Source organism: Pelecanus crispus, chromosome 5 (genome assembly GCF_030463565.1).
Source record: "Pelecanus crispus isolate bPelCri1 chromosome 5, bPelCri1.pri, whole genome shotgun sequence".
NCBI classification, from domain to species: Eukaryota; Metazoa; Chordata; class Aves; order Pelecaniformes; family Pelecanidae; genus Pelecanus; species Pelecanus crispus.
In genome coordinates, this window is record NC_134647.1 from 19,213,719 (window position 1) to 19,241,450 (window position 27,732).

The window sequence follows — 27,732 nt, forward strand, 5'->3', positions numbered from 1 at the left end:
ATGGCAGCTGGAGAGTCCCCTCCCGTAGGAGATGTCTTCATCGACCTGCAGCAGGTGAGGTGGGAATCCAGCAGCAGCGGGGCCGTCTCTTCCCCGGGGACCACGCTCCTGCCAGGCTGAGTGCGGGACCTGCGTCCTGGCAGCCTGCTGCAGTAGGAGACACCGCCTCCGTTCCCTGGGGACAGGTCTGCACGAAGGGTGCCCCAAGGCTGCCCACGAGCCCACATCCACTCTCCATGCAGACAGCAAACTGTGGTCCAGAAGAGGCCAGAGGTTGCTCTGTGGGGTCTCTGTGCCTTCACATGCCGTTGGGTGGGGTAGGCAAGTGGCAGGAGGAGCTGGGCAGCTTGCAATTAGACTCTCCCCATTTAGGCTGGGCCTGGGACACCCATGCTAAGGTGAGAGGAGAAGCGGTCTCCCCTATAGATAGAACGCCGCTCCCGGGACGCAGCTGGGAACAGCGAGGGGATGCTGGGAGAGGTACAACCCGGCTAAAGCTGCCTTGCTCCGTCTTTCTGCCCAGCACAGACAGATTTGTCACAGTTGGACCTCCTCCTGTTTCCATGGAAACACGGGAGTCCACAACAGCTCTGCGCTGGCATTTCGGCTATATTGATGGAAAATTTTACCAGCTGCAGCTGGTTGGGAGGCAGAAAGGACAGGAGTCACCTGGTGATGATGCTCTTCTCGGAGCATCTCCACCAGCAAAAGGCAGAGGAGTGCCCACAGCCTGAAACAGCAGGAAAACAGGCAGAAAGGCCTGAAGAAGGCATGCCAAGGGGAATGGGGTCCCCTAGGAGTGCAGAGGGGAGGTGGGAAGGCACAGGGTGGTCACTGACCCAAGCGCAGCTCATCAGAGCAGGGATGCTGTTTCCCAGGGGGAAATACAGAGGAGGTCTAAGAAAGGGAGGGATGGCAGACTGGGCAAAGGGAAGGCCAGAAGACAGCAGGTTAGATGTGAGGAGAGAGAAATTCCAGCTAAACAAAAGCTATGCATCTCCTCTGGCAGGAAAGACGGGCACTGACACAGGCCTTTGATACCAGCCACTCAGGGGAGGAGTGGAGGACCGCTAAGGTATCTCAGCAGAGTGCGGCTTGGAGGCTTTCTGATCTGTTCTGGCTCTTGGTTTTGAGCAAAGCTGTGCCTCTGAGAAACTATGCCCCAGCCCTGTTGTGTGAAGCCTGCTGCTCCTCAGCAAGCCCAGCATCGTTTGCAGGGCAGGAGGATCCAGAGGGCTGCAGGGGTCTGCAGTGTTTGATTCTTGTCTGGCGATTTCTGTGCAGGGCAGAGATCGTGCAGAGAAAGCCTCTCCTGGTGCCGAGGACGATGAGGACTTGGATAAGACTTTGTCAATCGAGAGATTTGGGGACCTGATAAGCAAATCAGCATCAAGCAATCTGGAGAAGCAAAGACGCAGCTACAGTGAGAGAGATTTTGAATGTATGTAGGTTTGAACTGTTGTACCCACTTCCACCCCCGCCACCAACCCTCGCTCAGCCCCACGTGCTCTGTGCCTTGTGCCGGGACCCTGCAGATCGTGAAAGCCTGCTATTCACTTCCTCCCTTCAGAGTGTTCCCAAAGTGCTACATACACCCCGTTTAGCACCAGTGCCCACGACCTCTTCCCAGTCTGTTCCCTGTTTTCCCCGTCGCTGCAGGCGTAGCTACTGCCCAGCCCACGCGGCAGCATAGCTTAGCCCGGGGTGTTCGCTGACCTCCTCACCCAGCATTGGGGACCTCTGCAGCCACTTCCCCCATGTTGAAATTTCCAGTTTGAAACTGCGTTTCTTCCATATGGCTGCAAAGAAACATCCAAATATGGCCAGAAGCCAGGCTGTCCTCCCCAGTCTGAAAGCAGATGGCTCCAGTCAGACATGCCTGTGTATTTCTAAATAGCAACCACGAAACCATCAGGCTTATCTGCTCAAAGAAAGGACTGCAAAATAAAAATGGGTGTGAATTTAAAATGCTGTAGCTATCTCACCTGAACTCCACTGATCAGCATATTTATTCCTCTGCCCTTCCATGACAAAGGCAACCAGTCTACCCAGACTCACTTCGGCTGTGAAATGAGAGTGTGCCCACAAGAGTGGCCATAAGCTATTGCCTGGTGTAGGTGGGTTGCATTAGCTTGTAGTAACAGCAGTGAAAGGCAGGAAGAAGAGGCCCCCGGCCAAAAGCCTGCTTGTGTGGCAGACAAGTAGCAATGGTTAGGAGAGTTTCCCACTCTCTGGCTCTTCACACTTGGATACTGCTTATTTTCCAGCTCAGTTTTGATGGGATACAACCTTGGGAACATTATGTTCCAAGTACCTCACCAGGCTGTTTTCTGCTTGGCCACTCATTTCCAATGGCTGTTGTAGAAGTTTTCTGGTAAAAATCTATTACTGTAGTGCACCCCAGCTGCTCCTTTCTGCTTGTGTCATTTCTCTACAGAGGCTCCATTCAAATAACACTTTCCACCTGAGCACACAGTCACTCGCGCACATGGCTGCAAGGTGCTACTAGCTTTGCTGTGGGTTGAATACCTGTCCTGTGCTGGTAGGACTTACCTGCTCAGAAGCTCTGCCTGTGTGCACAGGTGTGTGGGCTGGCTTGGAGGACATGGACGGTCTGCTTGAGCATGCATGACAGAAGCTTCTTTGAAAATTTGACTAGAGATTTGTACTGTTTTGGTGGGGTTTTTTTCTTCTTAATAGGAGAGTCCTTCCTTCTTTGTCAGAATGAAGCTTGTTTTCCTCTGAGCTCCTGATGTATCCTTGTTATCTAGGACTACATCAACCCTGGTTATCAGAAGTTTTATGCAGTTTGTATTCATAAAGCTGGAAGATCTGGTTAGGTCATTAGACTTTGGAGGATAACATACCAGCCCATGGAGGTGAATGCTCTCTGGGTTTAGAAATGTTTCCTGCCCTATTCAAAGCCAGGAATTCCTAATATGTAGGCTCTTCCTTCTGGGCTCCCTATCCAAATTACTTTTTCATATCTCTTGTACCAAGTTCACTGAGAAGTGTCGTCAAAGATCTGGGACAGTGGTTTGGCAATAACTTTCCATACAGGCAGGCAGTGCAAGGAAGGGAGTAGGGAAGGAGGGCAGGGCCTGGGTGCACAGGAGTTGCAGGAGGACAGGGAGGAAGAAGAAGGAGGCATGAAGCCTTGTGTGTTTGGGAGAGGTACACTTTTCCCACCTCCAGACCACCTCTGTGGAGATGTGATCAGTTGACACAAGGAGTGGTGAGTACAGGGGTGAAGAGCAGTGCTCCCCTCTTCTGTGCCAGATCAGCCACTTACCATCACTGCCTTCCCCTGCAGCCCAAGGCTTCAGTTTCCTTCTGATCTAAAATGTAAACGTTTCTGTCTTGGGCTGATGTGAGCAAGCCAGAAGGGAAAGATGGGCTATGTCCTCACCAGCAGCTTTGTGCTGTAGAAGGAGCAACGAGTGTACAGTTGGGGCCTTCCTTGCTTCTTCTTACATGAGAAATTCATGCCTGACCTATCCATGGCATGCAGAGCAGTGCTACAGGAGTGCAGCAGCAGGGCAGGAGGACCTTTCTGCCAAAACCTGTGAGTGAAATAGGGTACATCTAGTTAAGTCAAAGAACTAGAGAACACTTTGGAGGAAAAAGTGTTTATAAAGAGCCCAAACTCTTTCCAATTTGCAGATGTCTGACCATTCCCAGTCTCCTCTAATCTTCCCACAAGCCTCTCCTGTTGAACCAGGGGCGTGTGTGAAATATCCCTGCTGTTCCCAAGGGGGGAAACAAGGGAGAAAAGACTTGAGAAACCAAAGGAAAGGAAACATGACAGCAGAACAATGAACCTGCCTGGCTCTCCCAGGGAGAAGGTTACAGATTCCATTGAAAATGTCCTTTGAAGGTAGTTTTCACTATAAACAGATTTTGCTGCCATGTCACAGGAAAGCTGGGAAGGAACCAAATCAAAACAGACTGGAAACAATTCCTCAGGAAGAGCTGCTGAGCGAAGCCCCCTTGCGAAGTGGCTGGTGCCCCCGTGATTTCAGCTGCTCCGGGTGCAGCCCCAGGATCTGTGCATCCTGCAGACCGCCTATGCGAGGCTTTGTGCCTGCAGATAGACCTGGCAGAAATGGCTTTCCTCTCTCTTGCAGGGAGGTGCTGAGCTTTCCCTGTTCCCTGCGTGGTGCATTATGGTTGGTTTTGAGTGAAGGCTCAGAAATGCCATTAATTTCTTCTCACTCTGTAATTCCCACGACACCCAGGTCAAGTCTGTATGAATTTCTCTTTGTAGATTAGTTTAAAGAAAAGTCTTTCTGCCCTGTTTTTTACCCTGGTTTTTAAAAGACAGCCTTCTAATTGAACCTGCATTTCAGAGGCTGGTAGGCACAAGCCCTCACAGTACCTGGGATGTGGACTTAGGTTGCATCTGCACCAAAAGGCTTGGTCTGTGGTTCCTGTGGGTACGCAGGAGGGACTTTCTGTCAAAGCCTTGGGGGATAAATAAAGTGCATCTCTTTAACTCAAAGAACACTATGCAGGAAAGAAATGTTTGTAAAGGGCCCAAATCATGCTTGTTTGAGAATGCAAGAAGCGTTCCCCCATGTGTAGGAAGGGGATGGTGCCTCTGGCAGGCCACTGTAGTTCTGCGTAGCCATGCAAATGGCTTTCGGCAGCACTGGGAGAGGAGTCCTGCCTTCTCCAGGGCAGTAGACCTGTGTTGGGGTGATTTGGCACTGCATGGGGGCTGCCTCCCCAGCCACCCCAGGCTGGACACAGCCTGCCACATCACTGAAAGAGCTTTGCTATGTCCCTGCGGGCTGGTGGCTCTCCTTGCCCTTCCTGGCCCTTGATCTCCAGACCATGCTGTTTCCTGGAGGGGCGCCTGGCAGGTTCCTCCCAGCCTCTTCCTGCCCCTGACTCTCTTTTTCTCTCTCAGTCCACCGCCGAACCTCGCACCACATCCATCATCCCCTTTCCACTCACCTCCCTTCTGCCCTCAAGTTCCAAAAGAGGCCCCCCCGTGCCAACAGGAGGAAAAAAAGGAGGAGGAAAAAGAAGAAAACCTCAGTACCCCCTTCAGAGGTGACCCCCACCATCCAGGAAGAGGACGAGGAGGGGGGAGAAGAGGAGGAAGAAGAGGAAGAAGAAGAGGAAGAAGGAGAGTCTGAGGCAGAAGAGGCCCAGGAGAAAGAGATCTCTGCAGAGTCTGAGGGCGAAGCTCGTGGGAAGGACACATCCCCTAAGCTGGAGCCCCCAGGCAAACCAAAGGCAAGGCTAGGGCATCCCTACCTGGACAGGGCTCGGAGGCTGGGCGGGAGGTGGAGGGAGGGTTGATGCCAGGAGGGTGCCAGGGTGTATGGTCATGGGAGTGTGCTGGTCAGGGGGAAGAGGCTGTAGCTGTGCAATATTGTGGGAAGAGTGGTTTTGTCCCTGCCTAGCAAAGATGGGCACTGGAGGACAGTGATAGATAAGCCATTGCTTGGGACGGACGCTGGGGAGGATGTGCATGACCATTTTGGGGGTGTTTAGACCCATGGGAGAAGATCAATGTGGCTCTTAGGATATGGGGGGCTCAGTATGGCCAGTCGCAGGGTATGGGGCACGTGGGGGAAGTCGGTGTGGCCCGTTCTAGGAGGTGGGGACACGGGGAGGATCTGCACGTCAGAGACTGAGGCAAAGGCTGCCTGCCCCAGCTCTTGCTGTCAGGACCGTTGTCTCTGCAGTTCACCATCGGCAGCGATGAGGAGGAGTCCGGCAGCGCTCTGGCCCCTGCGCAGTTCCACGTGGAGGAGGAGTGTGGCATCCTGTCCCCTGTGCCACGCTTCGCCGACCTGCTGCAGGACAAGGCCCCTGCCTCGCTCCGCAGGTAGGAGAGTGGTGCTGAGCTGCCTGCCACTCTCCCCAGCTCAAGGTTGCTGCACAGACCCTGTCCCCAGGGGTAGCGGCTGTGCCCAGCCTGAACTCGCCTGCTGAGCCAGAGGGGACCTGGGGCCTGGAGAGAGAGCGGCTGTGAGCAACACGGCTGCTCCCCGGCGGGACAGTCACTCCCTGGGACTCCTGTGACCTCCCTGGGTCCGTGGGATCCCCAGGGTGCAGGTCTGGGGGCACTGGGCTGCACACGTGGAGTACCTTCCCTCCCAGCCAGCGTGCACTGCCGTGCTGACCCGCAGGCTGGGAAGCCCCAGGGGGCTCGGCCGAGTCAGGGGACCATGAGGCCATTGACTCAGAGGTGGGTCCCCAACACTGACCACAAGCTGATCCCGCTCTGCAGTGGGGGAAAGGAGGAGCGGAAGGGGCAACATTTAGGTGCTGGGTGGGTAGACTCCTGGCTCTCCTCAGGGACTTGCTGCTCAGGGCTGGGCTGAGCGACCTCAGCCCCTGAGAGGGGCTGGTGCCCATCCTCACTCACCTCATTTGCTACCATCAGTCGTTTTGGTTTCCACAGCCTCCCCGGGCCTCGGGAACGTCTGTCTCGTGGGTGGGAGAAGCGCAAGCCCTGGGGCCAGGTGGCAAGCGGACAACGGGTTACCTATGACTTGAAGGAGAGAATGTGCATCGGCAGCATGACCACGCTGGAGAGTGCGGCGTACCAGCGCGTCCCCACGGACGAAGCCGAGGCCCAGATGCTGGCGTCTGCTGACTTGGACGGCATGAAAAGTGAGGCTTTGTGACACTACCTGTGCTACTAGTGCGCGTGTCCCTTGCTTCTCCCTGCTTTGCCCTCTTCCCTAGCAGCTCCGGGCATGGTCTTCAGCCTGCCGCAGGATCTGCTCCTCACCTCCCTGTCCCCCAGCCCCTGCTGTTCCAGCCCTGGCTCTTCTCTGTCAGCTTTGCAGTGTCCACAGCACTGGTCCCCATGTTCCCAGCACTTCTACTCACACCCACCCCACAGATGCTTGCTCCTCCACCCGCCCCACTGCCCTCTCTGGTTCAGGGCTCCCTACGTTTCCCTGAGACCCAGCTCTCTCCTCTCCTGACACACTTTCCCAGCAATCAGCCCTCTGTGCGACACGCCAGCTCTGGCATCGCAGAAAACCTGAGGTGAGGAGCCTCCCGTCTCCTCCGCTCTCCTGGCAGAGAGGCAGCTGCCCCCTCCGGAGCGCCTCGGAGGGGGACTGCCCCTGTGCGTGGCTCGAGGGCAGACAGAAGAGACGTCATGGAAATGCACGCTCCGGGCCTGAGGACATGGAGAATTCAATAGGTTGCTCTGCAGGCTGGAGAGGGAGGGAGACACCAGAGGGGAGCGAGGGAGAGAAGCGGTGCTGCACACACAGCCTGGCTGGCCACGGGCCACGGGCGCCGTGTCCCTGGGCAGCCGGCGCGGGACCCCGCGGCAGAGCGAGGATCCTGCTCCCGAGGAGCCAGTGGGGCAGCCCCCCACAGAAGCATCCCCGGGTGGAGCCAGCCTTCCCGGGACCTCGTCAGTCCCCAGGGGCTGCTGCAGCCGGCGCCTTCATGCCCCGTGAGGAGGGGAGCGAGGCATTGGGGCTGGCCCAGGGGCTGCGGTGAAGCCCCCCCAGGGGCAGCTTGCTTTCCGCACGTCAGCCTGGCTACCCCGGCCCCTCCTCTGAAGGTGAGTGGCTCATGGCGCCTGACCCCTGACCTTCGCAAGGACAAAATGACAACCCTTCGAGAGAGAGAGGAGGCAGCGAAGGAATTGGAGGGGGGCAGCAGCCCGGAGGTAGCGATAAGCACCTGCATTCGCAACTCGCTCGGCTATGAAGACTTTGATGAATTTGCCTTCAATTTTGAAGACTATGATTTATGGGAGGCCATCAGAAACCATCTGGGCTACCCAGGCGGGGAGCCCACCTGTAAGTACCGGAGCAGTGACCCCACGGTTGCATAGATCAGAGCCCCCAGCTGAAGTCTGTGTCCCTCACCCTGTGTTTGCTGTCTGCGCTCTCTCCGTGTCAGGTTGGTCTCCTGGTTTAGAGGAGGTATGGTCTGCCCCACCGTGTGCCTGGGGACACCGGAGGAGCTGTGTGGTGTCTGTGTGTCTGTCTGAGGTCTTTGTACAGATCTGTGTCGTAGTGCTGAGGTGCTTCCCTGTGTGTGTCTCACTCGAGCAGTTCTGGAGGCAGCTGCATCTTGCTGTTTGTGCTTATCAGGATGTGGCCCATGCCGTGGCCAGAGAAAAAGCAGCTGCTCAGAGGTGTGTATAAGGACAGACATTTCCCCTTCCATCTGTGGCACAAGGTGACAGTGTGCTGCTGCTCTGTTTGCTGGAATTTGAGCCGAGCTGCGGATCTGACAGCAGCAGTGGGTATCAGGTTCTTGGCTCAGCACTGTAGCCTAATGCCCAGAGGAAAAAATAACCAAGTCCCTGTGTCTGCAGGCTTGAGCGTGGCTGTGAAACTAGCTAATGGCAGGCTGGCCGGGCTGCCTGGAAGGGGGAAAAGAGGAAGGAAGCGAGAGTGGGAAAAGCAGGGAAGGAGAGACTAGGAATCCTGAGAGCAAAGACAGTCTTTCTGTTCTCCACATCTCTTTCCGTACCCACGCATCTCTTGAGCTGGGTCTCTGGGTCATCCTGGGGACTGTGCAGAAACTGGACCCTTGCTCTCACCTCGCACAAGTTGTCCTTCTTCGGCAGATGGTGGTAACTCACTGTTAAAAGGTGGCTTTGCATGTCACTTTGGGACTGACAGTGTTGATAGCTCTGTGACAGCTGCCCAGATGTCCTCATCCAGATCATGGTCTAATTTTTCAAGGGATTTTAGGAGTGCACACGGGAGGGTGGCGTGGCCCCAGAACTAGCCCACTTACTGGCCTTGCATGCAGGAATGGTGAGGCAGAGTGCTTGCAACAGGGACTCAGGATTCCTTGGTTCTGTTTCTGACTCTGCTACAGCCTCTCTGTGTAATCTCAGGCAAAACATCTAATGTCCTCTGCCTCCCAGTCTCAGCATCATGTTCTCTTTCTCAGCTGGTCTATCTTTACAAGCCTTCGGGGAAGAAATGTCTGTCTATGTGCTTCTGCAGGGACCAGCAAGTGGGGATTTGCTTCTGGCTTGGTCTGTTACTTGTTACTGTAAATTAATAGACAGTATAATAGCAGCAAAGTTCATAATAGAAACCTGCAGCAAATTGGCTCCATCAGCTGTCCCGAGCTGAGTGAACTGTATGTTAAAAGTGTGAGATATTGCCCCACGTTCACCTGGGGAAAGGATGGCTATTCTTGGGAAGGTAGAAGGGGCAGATCACTTCTGCAAGGTGTGATATGCGTCACTTATAAAGTGGGGAAATTTGGCTTGCTAGCAGTTAACACATTCAATGATTGCTACAGCTAATACTGCAGGTGCTTGAAAGAGAATGTACTGTACAGTCAACTCTTAATTATTTCTGCACAATGAATCCACACTGTGGATTAATCCTGCAGAGAGGTATGGCAGAGACAGAGATCACAGGGACACCAGAGTCAGTTCTGTGCAGATCCAGCTCACAACCAGCCAGTCCCACTTACTCAGCTACTTACTCCATGGCAGTAGCTCTTCAGGACCAACTCAGATCCAGAGGAAATTAATAGCTTTTGAGTAGAGTAAAGGCCTTGTTGGACCTGAGCTGGTCTCCTTGCTCTTGTTTTAGTGTTCAGAGCATGGGGAGTGCTGTGCAGGGACGCCTGGATGGCAGCAGGGATGAGCTGGGGTCCAGCTGTCCCTATCACGTTGAACTCAGCATCAGCCAGGAGAGACTTGGATTCTGGGCAGGGCAGTAGCTTGTACCAGAAGCCAGCATAGGGTTGTGACTTACTGTATGTTGATTAGCATTTTGTTTAGTCTAATTTTAAATATTCCAAGAGATGAGGTTTCAACCTCTTTTTTCTTGCTGTAACTCAACCATTGGGGTATGTGGGAAGCGTGCACCATCCTTGTGATGCCGGGCTAGCAAGTTGCTCTCTATTACTGGTACAACTATTCTGATGCCTCTTTCTGGGCTTCCTGCTTGTGGACAGAGGGCAACGCAAGGAGGGAAGCAGGAGCTGACACATGAATCAAAGGCAATTGTCCACTCAGTTGGACTGACTAGCACAGGCACTCTGGGGGAAGACTTTAACCCGTGCAAAGTCATATTAGTCATCTTCAGATTTAAGCTGGCAGAAGAGGAACTTGGTCATCCCAAGAAATCTGACTGATGGAAGCCAACGTGGCAAGATCTTCTGGAGGAGACTGTAGGAGATGCTGTGTGGGAGGGTGATATACCAGTTTGTTGTAGTGGAGCCACCATAGGAATCACATCTGTCCTCAGACATTGTCACTGTCTCATGCTCTGCTCCTGGGGACCACTGGAGAGGAGGCACAGCAAGAGCTGTCCTTGGCTGCTTCATCTCACCCTGGGGAGTTTGGCTTCAAGCAAGGAGGGCAGAATGATGTCCTGGGCACATCGCCGTTTGGTCTCAGTCCAAGATCCTGTCCTGAGTAAGGACCCCAGACTTAGGTGCTCACTTGAGCTTGACTTTCATTTGGGGGAAGCACCGATCTGATGGGACACAGAAAGGCTCTCTGTAGAGCAGTCTGGAGCACCTCACCTGGGGTCTGCATGGGATTCCCAAAGCCAGTGGCCTCTTCCAAAATTAAGCCCATGTGTCCACCCTTCTCCTATGAGTTGTCTGCTCCATCTCAGTGGCCACAAGCACTTCCAAGGGAGAGCAGCAAAGTGGATTGCTCCTTTCTTCTGTAGGGGTCTGGAGGTGTGCCTTCACCAGCTCGCTCTGAGCCTTCAGCGCTATGGCTCCCATCCCTGTCAGCATGTGTGGGAGTCACTGGAGATGCTGGCAGGAAACTTGTCTCCTTTTGTTTTATCTGTCCTCCAGCCATTTGGTGGCTGAGGCTGAACACCTGTGTATGCTTTCTAGGGCTGTTGCTGAAGAGCACTGCGTGGAAGGTTGGCATCACCACGGGGGAGGCTTGCCGTGCTCTGGGTGAGCGCTCTGTCTTGCTGGGCAGAGTGTCCTCTGGCCCTGTTCTTCTAGGGACACGGTGAGAATGAGTCTCAGGGAGAATCAGAAGCTGCAGGGATGGAAGCAAAGGTGCTAGCTACTGAGATCAACTGCCTGGTGACCTGTTTGTTTATGCACAAATCCACACCAAGTGCAATGAAGTGGCTGCCGTGCGTGCAGGAATTGAGAAATCCATGCAAAAGTCTGAGGAAGTCCCACACGTGCCCAGCTCCCTGAAACGTTTGTAGCAGTGGGCAGTTATTGGCTCTTATTGACATTGCAGTGCAGTAAGTGGAGCAGGGAGGAGTCCATCTGTCAGCAGAACGTGCATCAGCAGGGCAGCCAATGGGGGAAAATGCCCTGAGGCTCAGTATTGATTCATTTTATATTTAATTTAGCGACCCAGATTTCCAAGGAGCAAGGCCATGGTATGCCTGGCCTGATGCTGGGCTGTGTCTTTCCATGCCAGAGATACATGGATATTTTCCTGCAACATCAAAGAGACCACTTGGCTGTCAAGCCCAGTGCTTTTCACTACCTCTCATGTCCTGAGAGCTGCAGGTCTCAAAGCCAAGTGCAGAAAGGTACATGGAGACTGAACATGCATCCCAGCCAATGGAGAGCTGCCCTTGGTCACCCAGGGAGAAGACCTTGGCTTTGCTTTACAAGCAGGGCCAGCAAGCCTCAGTGGACCGAAGCTGAGCAAAACTCCTGACTCAGTGATCTACCTGGGGGAGCCTGCCCATCCTGGAGTTGGGCTCTGAGGCTTTCCCCATCGCCGTGGGCTGTCTGTGCTGAGGAAGATACACTTGCTGTCTCTGGGTAGTGTCCAGGGAAACTACTCTCCATGGCAGGCTGTTGCCCAGGTGCTGTTTCTCTGGCATTGCAAAAGGGGCTGGCACGGTTGTGGCCAGGTTTTGGTGGGTGCTGGCTAGCCAACAGCACTGGTAGCTTGATGGTGGATCTGTAATGCAGCCTCAACAGCCCCTCTGGAGGTTTCAGGAGGATTTGATTCAGCCAGCTGAACTCTGTAATGCAGACCTATCAGAGGGCATTACAGCAGCACTGCAGATCATCTAGAAGCTGTGATAGCTGGAGTTAACTGCCCAGCCTCCATGCCAGCCCCGGTCTGCAGTGTTATCCTACAGTTTCATTGCACAATTAAATAAAACAGTCATTGATATTTCCATGTGTCTCCCAGACCAGCAGCTAAGTATCCTTCCCCTTCACTGCCCTTTATGCTTGCTGAGCACCAGGCCTTCCTCCAGTGGGAGAAATGAGCCCCAGCCAGGTGCCTGACTGTGCTGTCTGGGTGCAGAGCTGTGCAGACAAGGCTTCAGGTTGCTTTTCATTCAAGGAGTATGGGAAGGGTTCATGCCCCACTTACTCAGGTACCAAGAATAAAAGCTTTTGCAGAGATGCTCCAGTGTATGCACAGCCTGGGAGGAAGCCTTCTTCTTGAAAGAATTAGCTGTCAGATATCTGGAAGAGCTGAAAGTAGGCAGATGAGGCAGGAAGGATCTTCAAAGGTCTGGAGGATGGACATGACTGCTCCAGCTGCCACAGCCTTGCTAGCGTAAGCTGATAAGAGAAGGGTGGGCTTGGATGTGTTTCCCTGCCAGACAGCATGTTTCCACTAGACACACTGGTGGTCTTTTTTCCTTTCCCATGTCTTCAGGCCACCGTTTTGAAGATAACCCTGGTGTGAGGAGGCATCTGATGAAAAAACCATCTCGGAGTCAGATCACCAGGACAAGCAAAAAATTAGCATCAACTCCATCTGTGAAGAAAAAGAAGAAGAAGAAGAAGTTGGATAGAAAGCCCCATGAGGTATCTGTGTGCTGTCCTCCCACACTTGTTCAGAAGCCATAAATCGGGACTAGAAGGCGGCACTTTGTAAAGCGATAAATGTGGTTTCAATATAATTAATTCTTTACTTGACCTTGGGGACATTTGAAGCTTTTATCCATTATCGTGAGGGCTGAAAATACGCTTTTTTCAATAAAAGCAGAGATTTCTGTGAAATCACAAAGCTTCAATCTTAGGAAAGACGTTAAAAAGTCATAGAAATGGTAGTGCTGTTGTGGCAGCACAGTAACATCACCATCTCTGGTAAGTGTGGGAAATTTGGGGGTAAAACGAAGAAGCAGGCAGAGGACAAAATTGTCACAGTTTGGTAGAGGGGTGCAGCATTGCATCATTCTCTCTCCTCTGACCATGCCATCTGACTTGGAGCTTTCTGGTGCTCCGTGTGCTGATGGAAGCTCCTGCCATGCTGCCAGTGATATTTGTCCCGGCTGCTTCTGTTCACCAAACCTCTGCTTAACTAAGGCAGGTTTGCTCAGGCAGCATTTTAGACTAAGTGGTACCTTGAGAACAAACCTGAGGCTTTCCATGTATTGTTGATAGAGCTGTATGCATCAGGGGAAGTCTGATGTCTTCACTATAATTCACACTAGGTATTTGTGGAGCTGAATGAGCTGGTGGTGGATAAGAACCAGGAGATGCACTGGAGGGAGACGGCCCGCTGGATCAAGTTTGAGGAGGATGTGGAGGAGGACACAGCAAGGTGGGGGAAACCCCATGTGGCTTCACTGTCCTTCCGCAGTCTGTTGGAGCTCAGGAAGACAATTGCCCATGGTGAGTCAGGAACCATGGACCAGGGTTTGTGTCTTGCTCTGCAACGGGTTTTGCTGGACAGCTTCTGTCACTGTTTGGCCCCTCACTGGAGACACTCCAACAGTGTCCGTGTCCAGGCTCCGTGTAGGGTCTGCAGAGATGGACCATCCTGCAGCCCATTTGCCAGGGTTTGCGTTAGCCCAAGGGTGCCTCTGTTAGTTCCTTGCTCTGCTTTGCTGCTCTCAGGCACATGGCAGCTGTGACACCCAGCTGCACCTGGGCCTGCAGGTCTTTGACCCATCTTGGATGTGAAAGGTCAAGTTCGGTCAGGGTGGGAGACCAAAACGAGAGGGAGGTACCAGAGCTACTAGTGTGTCTTGGAGCTTTTGGGTGCTCTTGGGACAAGGGTTTACACAGAGGACATGGGACACCTGGACTTGGGGCATTTCTCAGCTGAGAGAATCTGTACCCCAACCAAAGCCTGGCTCCTGGTGCGACGGCTGCATCCTCAGAGCGTGCGTGCGGCGGGGAGCGCTGCACACTAGGAGCAGGGCTCTTCCCCTCCTGCTGGCAGGTGCTGTCCTCCTTGACCTGGAGCAGACCACGCTGCCTGGCATCGCTCACCTTATGGTGGAGACCATGATCATCTCTGACCAGATCAGAGCGGAGGACCGAGCCAATGTGCTGCGTGCCCTGTTGCTGAAGCACAGGTGGGTGGTACATAGCCGAAGGCTGCCCGGGCTTGGGGGTTGTCTGCAAGCCGCAGGTGGCATGGGAGGTGGGTCCCCTCATGGCCACTGCTCTCCCCTTCAGTCACCCCAATGATGAAAAGGAGGGCTTCTTCCCAAGGAACCACTCCAGCTCCAGCATGAACTCTATCGTGGGGAACCACCACCACAACCACACCACTGACACCTGCATGCCCCTCATGGGGGAAGAGCGCATCGAGATGGCTGACCCCAAGGCCCATGAGACCGAATGCAAGGAGGTGAGGGTGACGTGGGGGTTACTGCTTCTTTTTCCACACCCTGGGGACAACTGTTGGCCAGCGGCAGCCCTTGGCGCCCACCTCTGGGCTCCTTCATGGGGGACCTTGTACTTGCAAGGGCTGAGGTCCCCTGGATCACCTGGAGCACTGGAAATCAGGTCGCTGCGTTATGATTTCGGGACCTAATTTTAGCCTCACGCTGTATGCACACTGTATGCAAATGTCTGCTTGAGCATGCAATAGCAGCAACAGCCCTGGTGCTCGCAGGGTGGCCGTTCACTGTGAGGGTGCCTTGCCTGTGAAGCAGGGTGTCGGGCATGCAGCCGAGGCAAGCCTGGCTGCAGGTATGCCAGTGGGGTGCAAGGCTGTGCAGGGAGACCAAGGCACAGGAACTCCATCCTTACTTGTTTGTATTCTTCCCCAGCAGAAAAACCCGCATCTCCATAATTCTGAGGGCCACCGTAAATACCTGAAGCTGATGGAGAAGATCCCTGAAGATGCAGAGGCCACAGTGGTCCTTGTGGGTAAGAGGCAGCGTGTAGAGTCCCCTGGCGCCAAATGAGACCTGTTCAGATCCTGGTCTGGCTCCAGCTGTCTGTGCCCTCCCTCCTGAGGGATATTGGTCATCTTATACATGTTCCCAAAGTTCAACTGGGGAGGGAGCCTTGTACACTCTCTCCTTTGGTGACAACACATGTTTTGTTTGTCTGTGGTAAATGTAAGGGTGCCTGGGGTAGTTCCTTTCCTAAATTAAGAGGCTGATAGACACTACTGCTGGGAGCTGGGGCCCAGCTTGGAGGAGAAAGTCCCACCAGGGTCACCAGAGCATCCCATCTTGCAGCTCAGAAGTGGGTAGGTGGTGCCCGAGGGACTGATGGCCAGGCACTGACTGCTGTCGGGCCTTGTGCTGTCCTCTGATCATTGCTGCTCTCCGTCTGGCCTCTTCACACCTCGCCAGCAGCTGAGCCCTGCCCCTGGCCAGTGTTGGTTGTTGGTTGTGTGTGCCAGGGAGCTTTGGGTTTATGGAAGCAGGGCCTGGCTGGTGGCAAGGTCTCGGGTATCGGTCATAGCACTGCCAGGAGATGGTTCTCTGTATGAGGGCTGTGAGCAGGCAGGCTCAAGCATCAGTGGGCTTGGTGCCTTCTGACCACAAGAGCAGTCCTCAGCACTTTGCTGGCATTAACATCTCAGCAAATGTAGCTACGCTACAAGCAAAGTAAATGTCATTGCCTATCCAGTAGATTAAAAGCTCAGGCAAAGAGGCTTGGCAGCTCAACCAAGCTGATGCTTAACCACAATGAGGCCAAATCAGCTTCGTAAATGCACTTTGAATACTCAGATAGCTAAACACTGGCCATTTCTGAGGTAATGCTGTGTGTTGGGATTCGCTTGGCCACTCGGGTGGCCCAGATTTGCCAGTCTAATGCAGAACACAGCTCTTTGCTGGTCACAGATGGCAGAAAGATCAGTAATAATGCCAGAGAAATACCAGTATTCAATAAACATTTGTGTTCAGTATGGGAAGGAAGCGGATGGTGTGCCGGAGGATGCGGGAGTACTTCCCAATCTGTTAGGAACTGAGGAAGCTGCCAAGCATTGATGAGATGCGGACATTGTAAAACAAACTGTGCAGTTTGCACCTATGAGTCTTTAGAGAACTGGCTCATTTTCATCTGAAAAAAAAAAAGTCTAGGAATACAGGGAACATACGAGAAAAACAGAAGAAAGCTCATAGCATCAGCGCTCAAGAACGGAAGGACAGTGATCTAGTACCTATAGGTTGTTTAACCTGACGTCCTTCCTGGCCAACATAATGGCAGAGCTAATATGGGATTCAATTAATAAAGAGCTAAAGGATAAAAATGTAATTATTGCCAAGCAGTGAGGTTTATGGGAAATAGGTCATGTCAAGCAAACCTGATTTAATTCTTTGATGAGATTAGAAGTTTGTTTGATAAAAGTAACATGTAAGAGACTTCCATAAGGCAGTGGCTTAGCAGAAACCAAACTTCTGATTTAAAATTAGCCCCTTATAGTGTAAGTAGAGCCCATCTGTATGAGATTAAGAATGGGCTAACTGGGAGGAAGCTAAAGAAAGTAGCACTGCTTGGGAATGATCAGTGAACAGGGGACTTGGAGCAGTCCTCAGCATGAAGCTTAATGCTGTGTCAGTGGTCTGGAGACAAGTACAGGACTGCAGGGCTCGTGGGAACCCCTGAAATCCCTGTTTCCACTGTTAAAGGCAGCCCAGTGCAGCTCATCCCAGTGATTAACTCTGCTCAAAACATTGCCTCCTGGTAGGTTGTGTGCAGTTCCTGGAGCAGCCAACTATGGCCTTTGTCCGACTGAACGAGGCCGTCTTCCTGGAATCTGTCTTGGAGGTGCCGATTCCTGTCAGATTCATCTTTGTGCTGCTGGGACCGAGCCAGGCCAACATGGACTACCATGAAATTGGCCGCTCAATCTCCACCCTCATGTCCGACAAGGTGAGGAGCTGACGGGTGGTGATGCTGGAACAGGGAAGGGAATTTTGGTAGCTCCTCAGAAGTCAGACCTGGGATGAGAGCGCTGAGAGATGCTGTGCAAAGGCCCAGGTGGGGCAGGCAGATGTGAGCACCTGAGATTTTTAAGAGCAGCCTGGCTTGACCAAGTATGTGCTCCAGTATGAAGGGAAGAGTAGGACAGACACTTGGCTGGGACAGAGAGTGCTAGGCTGGGTGAAGAAAGGGGCCGTACATAAAAGCAGGAGCAACGAACAGCCCCAGGTTAGAGGAGTTGTGTTCAGCTGACATTTCACAGAGAGGAGCAGAGGCTGGGTGGTGCCTGTGACCATGATGCCTGGCCCAGGCCACACTGACAAAAAGACCCAGCAATTCCTGGGGACAGTTGTCAACTGTTTGGATGAAGATTTCTAGCTGAGTCCTGTGGCTGGGACATCCATGCAGAGGAGCACATCCATGCAGGAGGAGAGATGAGGAGGCAGGAAGGTTTTTCTGCCAAGCATGTGCACTGCTAGAAGTCCCCCATCTGGCTAGACGGCAGGAAAATGAAATTCCTTTTCCTGGTAAGGAATTAAAAGCAAAGACAATCTGAGCATCTGCTGCATACATCCAGGACAGGAGAATCAGAGGTTCACAGGGTCCTCCTGGCTGGTGCCATGTAACTATAACCAAGTAACAAACCTGCCTGTCCTGCCACCAGTGCACAACTTTCCCTGAACTGGGGACTAAAAGGGCCACTCAGAGCAGGTGGGTTGTGGGCAACAAGGGCTCCCAACTGAAAGATCCCTTCCCAGGAGTTACACAGGGCTCAGCTGAGACTGTGTTTTTAGTCAGAAGAAGTGAGGTGCCATATTCCAGCTTCAGTGCTGTGTTTGTGGGCTGATCTCACTCATTTGAGCCTCTGCTTCTCTGTTGCTGGAAGAGGGGAGCCAGCTGCCACAGCCGGGGCTGCCCATGGCAAGGTTACACAGTGGCTGGCGCCATGAAGAGAATATGGTATCATTTACAGTTTGAAGCTGTGGCTCCAGGGAGTCTGTGTGCTGCAGGGACCTTAGCTGTTCCCTTCCTGCTTTACAGGCTGTTCATTTGTTCATCTTCCTCCAGCCCTTTCTCTGCAGGCACGGTCCAGAGGCAATGCAGCACTTCTGCCCATTTGCCAGCACCTCCCTGCCTATTGCAGTAGTGCTGTCCCCTCATGGTCTCCTTGGAGTCCTTCCTTGTCATCTTGCCCTTGCTGTCAGGAGTATCTTCCCTTTTGTGCCTGGTTTCCCTTGCATGGCTCCCCTCATGCCGTAGACTCCTACTTTCCCTCCCATCTCCCATGTGGAGGCTCCCATGGTGTCTCTTATGGTCCCTGCTCAGGTCCTGGTTCTTGTGCTTTATCTGCGGTGCTTTAGGGCTCCACCATCTTCTCCCTCAAAACAAACCCAAGATCAGACTAGGAGGAATCAGTCTGTTGCAGAGTCTTAATTCTGAGCTGCAGAGACGGGGAAAGTCTTTCATCTCTGTGACACCTGGCTTCTGGTACCTCTCTAAGGTGGGCTCTGAACAAGAGCCCTGCAGGACCGAGCAAGGGCATGCAGAGCTTGTAAGGAGGCACAGGCTGGCTAGGGGTAGCACCTAGCCTAGGGAACGAGAGGCATCAGGCTAGCTGAGAAGCACAGATCTGATTTTGGTTGATGGAGAGGCCCCATGAGAGGTACCCTGTGGTCTGGCAGAGCATGCAGCTGGCAGAGGTGCTGCCCGAGCACAGTCTTGGGTAAGAGCAGTGGGGCTTGGTGAAGGAAAGCAGGAGCAAGAAGGTCACTGGAAAGGATGGATAGGGAAGGGAGGAGAGACATGGGATTAGGTGAGGGGCATTGAGTAGAAGGACAGGGAGGAGGGATTCAGGAGTGTGGGTCACAGAGTGGGAGCAGTGAGACAAGTAGTGGGTCGAGGGATCGGGATGTTACTGTATGGTCACAGCAAGCATTGTGTTTCGAGGCTGCAGGTAGCTGGGTGCAGTCTTGGTCTGAGCCTTCTCCCTCTCTTTTTCCCTGCCCCTTTCAGCACTTCCATGAGGCTGCATACATGGCAGATGACCGTCAAGACCTCCTCAATGCAATCAACGAGTTCTTGGACTGCAGCATTGTCATCCCCCCATCAGAGGTGGAGGGGAAAGACTTGCTCAAATCCATTGCCACCTTCCAGAAGTTGCTGCTGAGGAAGAGGAAGGAGAGGGAGCAGAAGTCCATGAAGGAGGGGGCTGTCCAGGAAGCCAAAGGTCTCTCCACTCACATTTGGGCAAAAGAGTTTGTGCCTAGTGCCCTGCGTGCCCCAGTGGGGCCTCCCCTCACAGAGCCTGGCAGAGGGGTGAGCGGGGCCTGCCTCCTGCAGCGGGCAGCAGGGTGCGGGGCAAGGGGAGGCAGGACAGTGGCTGTGGGCAGCTCTGGCAGCTGGGGGCAGTGGGATGCGCAGTCGCAGGGGGCCCACCAGGTTAGCGCTGCTGGAGGAAGGTCTCCACAGGGCATGGGGGAGAGGGACAGCCCAAGGGCAGACCTGGATTCCCCTGCTCAAGCCCTGCCCTCTGTGCACCCCCAGAGCTGTGTGAAGTAAAAGCTGAGGAAGAAGAGGAGGAAGCTGAGGATGACCCTTTGAAGCGGACCGGGATATTTTTTGGAGGTCTGGTTCGGGACATAAAGCGCAGGTACCCCAAATACCTCAGTGACATCAGAGACGCCTTGCACAGCCAGTGTCTCGCGGCCGTTCTCTTCATCTACTTTGCTGCTCTCTCTCCTGCCATCACCTTCGGGGGACTCCTAGGTAATGGGCCTGCTTTCTGGTCTGCTCTTTGCACGCTGGGACACTGGCTGTGTCTGTGTGATGCTGTTCTGGGGTGGGCTTCGGTGCTGCTCGCTCGGGGAGAGCGGCAGCGCTGTGCCTCGGCTGCTGCCTTGTCCCCTCCCTGCCGCTTGGCCTCTCCAGCCTCGGCTCCCCGGGCTCCCTCTGTGCTCCCTGCCCAACGCAGGGGACCTCTGACTGATGGGACGGGGACCTGCCTCCTCCGTCTGGAGCTGTGTCTGCAGCCTGCCTGCCTATGGTGATGGTGCCTGTGTCTGGGCTATAACACTCACATGTTGTTCTCTTTCCCAGGAGAGAAAACTGAGGGTCTCATGGGGGTCTCCGAGCTGATAATCTCCACCTCGGTTTTAGGGATCCTCTTCTCCCTGCTCGGAGCCCAGCCGCTCCTGGTCATTGGCTTCTCAGGGCCTCTGCTGGTGTTTGAAGAAGCTTTTTATAAGGTACATGTGAGACAGTGTCCATGCTTGGCACCTGCTCGCTCTGCCCTTGCGCTGGAGAGGGCAGCCGGCATTTCTGAGTTCTCCGAAGGGTCTTTGGTGGTGTGGACTCCTTGGGTCCTGCCAAGCTGCCCTCAGCTTATCTGGGGCTGGCCCTGGCTCTTCTGACCCTTTGCAGGTCACACCGTAGGGACTTCTGCCTCCTGTTTCTGTATCCCATGGGCGAAACCCCCTTGAGATGTGACAGTGGTAACAGCACTCCTCTACCTGCTGACTGTGAGGGGAGCATCATCCCCCAGCCCTGTGCTGCAGCCCATGCTGGCACAATAAGCACTTGTAGCTGGATCCTAAAATACTGGTCCATAATACTTGTTCTTGGGGCTTCCTTTGAAGACCGTTTCACAATTTTTACCTGTGTCCAGGTTTCCTTTTATGGGAACCTGACAACATTCAGTGTACCACCCATTTGGGATGTCCCACTTACATTACTCCCACCTTTCAGGATGAGCCCAAGGGTATGTGCAGAGAGATCCTGGCCAGTCAGGATGGACATGTTTCTCAAGTAGCATGACCTCTTCACTATTAAAAGCATCCCTGTGTCACTGTACCTCCAAGCAGTGGGTCTAATCCTTCTCCTTTTTTCTGACTTCTCACACATCTGAGCTTTTAAAGCATGGCTTTTCCTACAGCTAGATTTTCACCTTGGTGTGTCAAGAGTTTGGAGCTGGTGATGCCATTGCACAGTGGGAATTTCTCTGCTCTCCTGTGACCGCACTTCTCACCGACTGCTTTTGCTTTGCCCAGTCATTGTGTACAAAGGTGTACCTCTGCCCTGTTGAGGGCACTGTCTGTGGTGGTACCAAGGAAGGCTGCAAAGCGAGGGATGTGGTTTGTGCTGGAAGTAGTCGGTGTTGCTGTGTGTGGATGAGCAGAGGCAGCGGAGATGGTCTGTTCTGTGGGGGGGAACAGAAAAGCCTGGGGGCTTTTCTCCACACACATACAACTGTGTGTGTATGCAAGGCGCTGTCTGGGATCATGCCCCAGCTAACATAGCCTTTCTGCAGCAGGACATAGCAGGCTGCTCAGGCTCTCCTTTGCTGGGAACAGGCTTGTGCTTGTTGAGTGCATGGAGCAGTGGAGAGCTGTGTTTGAGTAATGGCACCTCCGTGTGGGTGCGATGGGGAGCGTCATGCATGCGATGGCTTCAGCAGAGAGTGAAGGACCGGTACTGTTATGAAGACTAGAGCAGTAAAGACCTGCTTGGTGTGAACTGGCTGGTGTTAATGCGAAGTCAGTAACTTTACCTGTGACTCCAGCCCTGAATTCACTGTGTGCTGGATGCCTGAGCAGATGTTCCAGGAGAGTCTTTGATCTTAATGGGGAGCAGATGCAGGAGGCAGCCTGAGGAGCCATGAGTAACTCCTTCCCCTTTCTGTTTCAGTTCTGCCAGACACAAGGCATTGAGTATCTGACAGGCAGAGTGTGGATTGGTTTGTGGCTCATCGTCTTCATCTTCATTATCGTGGCAGCTGAGGGAAGCTTCTTGGTGCGCTACATCTCGCCCTTCACCCAGGAGATCTTTGCGTTCCTCATCTCCCTCATCTTTATCTACGAGACCTTCTACAAACTGTACAAGGTGAACCTTCCCCAGGGAGATGGGCTGCCGCATCTCTCGATCCCCCAGGAACCTGCTGCTTTAGTGTACAGGAGGCAGGGGAACAGAGCCAGCTCAGCCACAGCTTTCCTAGGCGTTCTGCAGAGCAGTTCTTTGCTGGCCTCTCATGCCCCAGCCCAGCTGGCCCCTGTGCCACCACAGAGGCTGGCAGGATGAGCCCTAACGTCTGTCTCCCCTTCTCTTCCTGCAGGAGGCATTAAAGAGGGGCCACTTTTCTCTCCCCAGCCCTCTCCAGCTGGGTAGGTTGCGAGGCGAGGTGATGGATGCTGGGATTGTCCGCACCCACCATCTACCACCCTCACCTCTCCACAGAGCAGGACACCTCCGCTTCCCCCTGCCCCCAGTAGTGACAGTGCTCCCTGCTCCTCCTTGCGGTGACAGTGCCCGTTGCTTCTCTCATCTGCCCAGGTGTTTGCAGAACATCCTCTGCTGAAGTTCTATCCACCGAATGTGCAGAGCGGCCTGAATGCCAGCATGCTCTCTGCGGATGCAATGTCACTGGGAATCAGGATGCAGCCCAACACTGCTCTCCTCTCCCTCATCCTCATGCTAGGCACCTTCTTCATTGCCTTCTTTATGCGCAAGTTCAAGAACAGCCGTTTCTTAGGAGGAAAGGTGAGAAGTTTGTGGGACCCAGATGTTAAGGACAAGGGACGTGCCAAATAAATAATGCTTCTTGCTACAGACCTTTGTTGGCTAGAGCATTTGGACCCGCCCCCAAAGAAACACCAGCAATCCCTTAAATACCATGCAGATGGGATGGCAGCCTGACCTAGGCTGCAGACCAGAGCTGGCTGTTGATAGTATCTGCACTGTCCTGCCCCAGTGAGCTTTGCTGAAAAGTCCTCTGGACCTTGGGAAAGGTCCTTTGGCTGGACACAAGTCTGTTAAACTAGAATATAGGAGGAAGAGCTTACAGCTTGTTCCCTCTGGACATCTCTCTATGTGCAGGGAATCGGCATAATACCTGGAGCACCATCCGAATAGGGCAGTGGGGGCATTTAGCCAGTCACTTAAGAGTGGCTGGAGGACTGTGTGTTATGTGGGCAGTGGGATGCGCAGCCCCATGGGTCAAGGCTGGGTTCCCTTGCCCTGCTCATCAGCAGTGCTCAGGTTGGCAGTGGTGCTTGGCCCCATCTGGGGCTTCACTTTACCGCAGTCTCCCTGTAGCAGGGTGGGTGCATGGAGCCGGCCCGTTCCCTTTGCCAGCAAGGGTGTTTTTTTCCGCAGGCTCGGCGGATCATTGGAGACTTCGGGATCCCCATCTCCATCCTGGTCATGGTGCTGGTGGATTACACCATCACTGACACATACACGCAGGTAGGTGCCAGTGCTGCCCTCAGAGCCCGCCCTGCAGCCCAGCAGTGATGCCTGCGGCACCGTGGCCTGCTCTTCTGCAGCGGGGGATTTGTATTTCCTGCCTCTTTAGTCATAACAGCACAAAGCAAACAGAGGCGCTCCCCTCATCCTCGCTCCCGTGCTGAAGGGAAGCTCCAAGGGTCTTGCTGAGACTGAGACCAGAGCTACAGGGACTGGAGTGCCCTGGTATCCCTCTGGTATTCCAGCTGTTAGTAGGGGAGGCTTTAGGGGACTGGAGAGATTCAGTGCAGTTAATTCCTTGTTTGTAACTCTAAAAACTTGCAGTCAATCAGCAAGACATAAACTGGTTATGCACACTGAAGGGGGTGGCTTATAGAGTGGTTTCAGTGGGGTACTGGTCAAGGGTTTAGTACTTGATCAAGGAGAGTAGAAATATGTTATAGGCTACTAAATATTTCGATCACTTTATCTCAAACACAATGATCTCTTCCAGATTATGCACAAACTTAAACGTTATCAAACCAACCCATCTCACAGGTTTCCTTTTCCCCCCCCTTTTTTAGTAGATGTGTAGTTATATCTTTTTGGTTTAGTATTTTTTTTCAACTAACATCGGGGAGAGGGTGAAAGGTAGTTGCTGTTCAGCATGCAGGCTTTTTATCAAGACAGCCCAAAGCTTAATGGAATCCAAATGCATTTTTATTCATTTAAATTTCAATGAAAAATCTGGTTTTATCAGATGTTAGTAAAATCATGCACTTTGTTACATCCTTTTCATGCCCTTCTACACTTCTACAATTAATATCAAAAGCATTATCATTTCAGTATTAACTCAGCATACGTACAAAGCTTTTGGAGAAAACAGTACTTAGTTACACAGCTTAGCTCAAGTATAAGCATTCCAGGAATATTATTCATACTTATGCTGATTAACATAAATGCAAATCTTAAACTCTCCCTGCAGTGCTCACGCAGGCAGATAGCAAGAACTGCTGTAGAGCAGCACAGAGCCGAGAGTTCAAGTGCTGGTGAACGCAGGGTCAGGACAATGTACAGCTAGGAGTCTGTGTGGTCTCTGATGGGAGCACAAATATGATATTCCCTCTGAACATGATCAGAGTGAGGTCATTTCCAGAGCATGTGGCCACTTCTGGGGTCCACATTGCAAAAACAATACTGAAAAATGTCTCAGAAAAGGCTTGGAAAGTCTGGAAAGCCACCTCAGAGAAGGGTAGGCAGTTCAGGACACTTGATTTGTCCAAGCAGAGGTCAAGGAGCATTTTAACCATGGTCTGCAAGCACTGATGTGGGGGTTAGATTCCTGAGGAAAGATGTTTCCTTGGTCTCTTGGACAAAAACCAAGGGAATTCCACTAGCTGAAAGGAAATGAGACAGGCCCATGTTAGGGGACATGGGATTTTTTGCACTGAAGGGGATTAACTGTGAGAAAGTCCTGCTCGGGTCAGGGTGGCTGTCCCATCATCTGAGGCATTCAGACCAGGGAGACCAGGAGGGTCAAGGCTAGTCCTGTGTGAGGCTGTGGGCACGTGTGTATTGATGAGTAACTGCTGGGTTTTGTGGCTACACCACCAGAAGCTGAACGTCCCCTCTGGCCTGTCGGTCACATCTCCTCACAAGCGTGGCTGGTTCATTCACCCCATGGGCAGCAGTGGGACCTTTCCAATGTGGATGATGTTTGCCTCTGCCATCCCTGCCCTCCTGGTCTTCATTCTTATCTTCATGGAGACACAGATCACTACGTGAGTACCCCCCCCACCAACGCCAACCATTACTAACCCTTGGGCGGGCAAGGCCGGGACGGGTGCTGGTGCCATTTGTGTGGAGACGCGCTTGGCATCCCAGCGGGACAGCAAGGGCAGGATCCTGGCCATTTCAGACTGTACCTTCTTGGGTTCTCCCATTGTCTCTTGGCTCCCCTCCTGCCATACAGTGTGGTTGAGACCGGCCTCAGCCAAGCACAGGAGGAAACCTCTAACCTGAGGTTGACAGCCACCATCCCCCTCCTCGGCCATCTCCTTGTTGTCCCCATGTGTGCTCTCTCCAGGCAGTGAACGTTGTCCCCAGCCACAGTGCTGTCCCTGGGCACTGGGCTGGGCCTGGCGCTCACCCGGGCTTTTTTTACTCCCAGGCTGATTGTGAGCAAGAAGGAGAGGAAGCTGCTGAAAGGCTCTGGCTTCCACTTGGACCTGCTGCTCATTGGCACTATGGGCGGGCTTTGCGCACTCTTTGGGCTGCCCTGGCTGACCGCAGCGACGGTGCGCTCTGTCACCCACGTCAATGCCCTGACGGTCATGAGCAAGGCCATCGCACCAGGAGAGAAGCCCAAGATCGAGGAGGTGAAGGAGCAGCGTGTGACCGGAGTGCTTATTGCTGCCCTCGTCGGTGAGCCTCTGCTTGGGTGAAGGAGTGAGGGGGCAGGTCAGGGCCGACCACTTGAATCTCCTGGCAGTGTCCCTGCCCCACGGGCCAGCCTGCGCTCTGCCCGCTCGCTGCAGGACTGCCCCCACCTACACTCATCTCTCCTTTGGCAGCCTTTGGTACCCCACCATGGTCAGTCCATCTCTGTAGCCCTTCCAGCTAGACCTCTCTTGAGCTTCCTTTCCCTTGCACCCCAGGACATACAGAGAGGAAGCGGGAGAGAGATGGAGGCCAAGGTGCCTTGTGGAGGGGCTGGTGTGGGCATGGGACACACCATGCCCTGAGCTCTGTCTGTGCAGGTCTGTCCATTGTGATGGGGAACATGCTGCGGCAGATCCCGCTGGCTGTGCTTTTCGGCATCTTCCTCTACATGGGGGTTACGTCACTCACTGGCATCCAGCTCTACGAGCGACTGCTCCTGATCTTCATGCCATCCAAACACCACCCTGACCACATCTATGTTGTCAAGGTGAGCAAAGGCACATTGTGGGGAACCAGGTAATAGGAGCAGAGGAAGAAGAGGCAGGTGAGGGGAGGATGGTGTTTTGCTAGAGTGATGCTTGGCTTGGTGACCTCCTTTGGCTGCAAGTTTCCACAGAGAAGTAAGTGCAAGCCATGCACGGAGGTGATACAACACTAGGATAGCGTGCCTATAGGCTGCACACAGGAGTGTACTGCCAGGATACTCTATGGACGGACTGTTTATAGGAATGATGCATTGCTTGAGTGGGTGTAGGGACACTGCACTGCCAGGTGGGTATGCTGCTAGGTTGCACAGAGGCTGACGTGTTACGGAGTTCTGCCTTGCTGTAGAGTACAGGCAGGTGGAGTGTGCAGCAGTGCTGTGTTACTGTACTATGCTATGTGGAAGGGTTATGTTCTGCCAGTTGGGTCTTCATCTTCATTAATCTATGTGGAAGGGTAATGTGTTCTTAGACTGGATTTACATCCCTAGGTGAAGACCTGGAGAATGAATCTCTTTACCTGCATTCAACTGGCCTGCATTGTGCTGCTCTGGGTAGTGAAATCTACGGTGGCATCCCTGGCCTTCCCATTCGTCCTGATCATGACAGTGCCATTGCGACGCTTCGTGCTGCCCCACTTCTTCCATGACAGGGAGCTCAAAGCGGTAAGCAGATAACTGTCTTCACAGTCTAGCTTGCAACACTGGAGTGAGGTTGAGGAGATCTGGCAGACTGAAAGGCTGGGAGATATTGGGCCGGCAAAGCCTTGTCTTTCCCTGCTGTTGTCTGGGGGTCTTTGTTCAACAGCAATAGGTGGGTGGATGGCTTCATCAGAGCTTGTAGCCTTGTAGCTTGTAGAGTGCAGTGTGGGATGGATGGGCACCCTAAGGCAAGGAGACAGAGGATCCTACCATGCAGAGGCCTGGAATAAGGGTTTCCTCTTCCATCCTCCTCCCCATTTGTGGCTCATTCTTCAAGAGACACCCCATTTTCCCACCGAGGCAGCAGCAAGGACAGCCCAGCAGCACACCAGAGCCTGCGGCTGCTTGGCACAGGAGCACATAACCACAGTGCCAGGGCGCTGGCAGCTCCTCGAGTGCTGGCAGCTCCTCTGCTACTGCCAACATCCTGAGCTCCTGTTGGAGAGCAGCCTGGAGCAGCACCCAGAAGTGGGTGCTGCCAGCAGGGGAGGAGGGAGGAGCTGCTGTGCTGGACCAAAGCCCCAGTGATGGGACACTGTCAAACAGGAATGCTTATAGGAAAGGGCATCAGGCTGGGGACACGTGGACGGGCATGAGGGGCAAAAAAGGAGCCTGTTGGGAGGGGAAGGAGCAAGAGCTTTGCTCTTCCCAGCGCAGCCCAGCTGCCTGGCTCTCTGCGCACTGATCCCTCCATGCCAGGCTTGACCCCACGTTGGGGCAGCTGTGGCCTTCAGAGCCTGGTCTCTGCTTCTCCCCAGCTGGACTCGGAGGATGCGGAGCCGAACTTCGATGAGGACGGCCGGGACGAGTACAATGAGCTGCACATGCCTGTGTGA

At 53.5% G+C, this 27,732-nt stretch overlaps 1 protein-coding gene across 1 annotated transcript; it reads left to right on the forward strand.

Moving 5' to 3' along the window:
* SLC4A3 (solute carrier family 4 member 3) lies at positions 1-27,732 on the forward strand. The gene is made up of 22 exons (XM_075711482.1): positions 1-54; positions 1,285-1,441; positions 4,913-5,244; positions 5,700-5,842; positions 6,422-6,633; positions 12,590-12,741; positions 13,371-13,551; positions 14,105-14,240; positions 14,344-14,518; positions 14,943-15,042; positions 16,820-17,004; positions 19,069-19,282; positions 19,600-19,821; positions 20,152-20,300; positions 21,739-21,933; positions 22,381-22,587; positions 23,203-23,292; positions 24,886-25,052; positions 25,442-25,695; positions 26,031-26,200; positions 26,687-26,860; positions 27,655-27,732. The coding sequence occupies exons 1-22, from the start codon at positions 1-3 to the stop codon at positions 27,730-27,732; spliced, it is 3,747 nt and encodes a 1,248-aa protein (XP_075567597.1).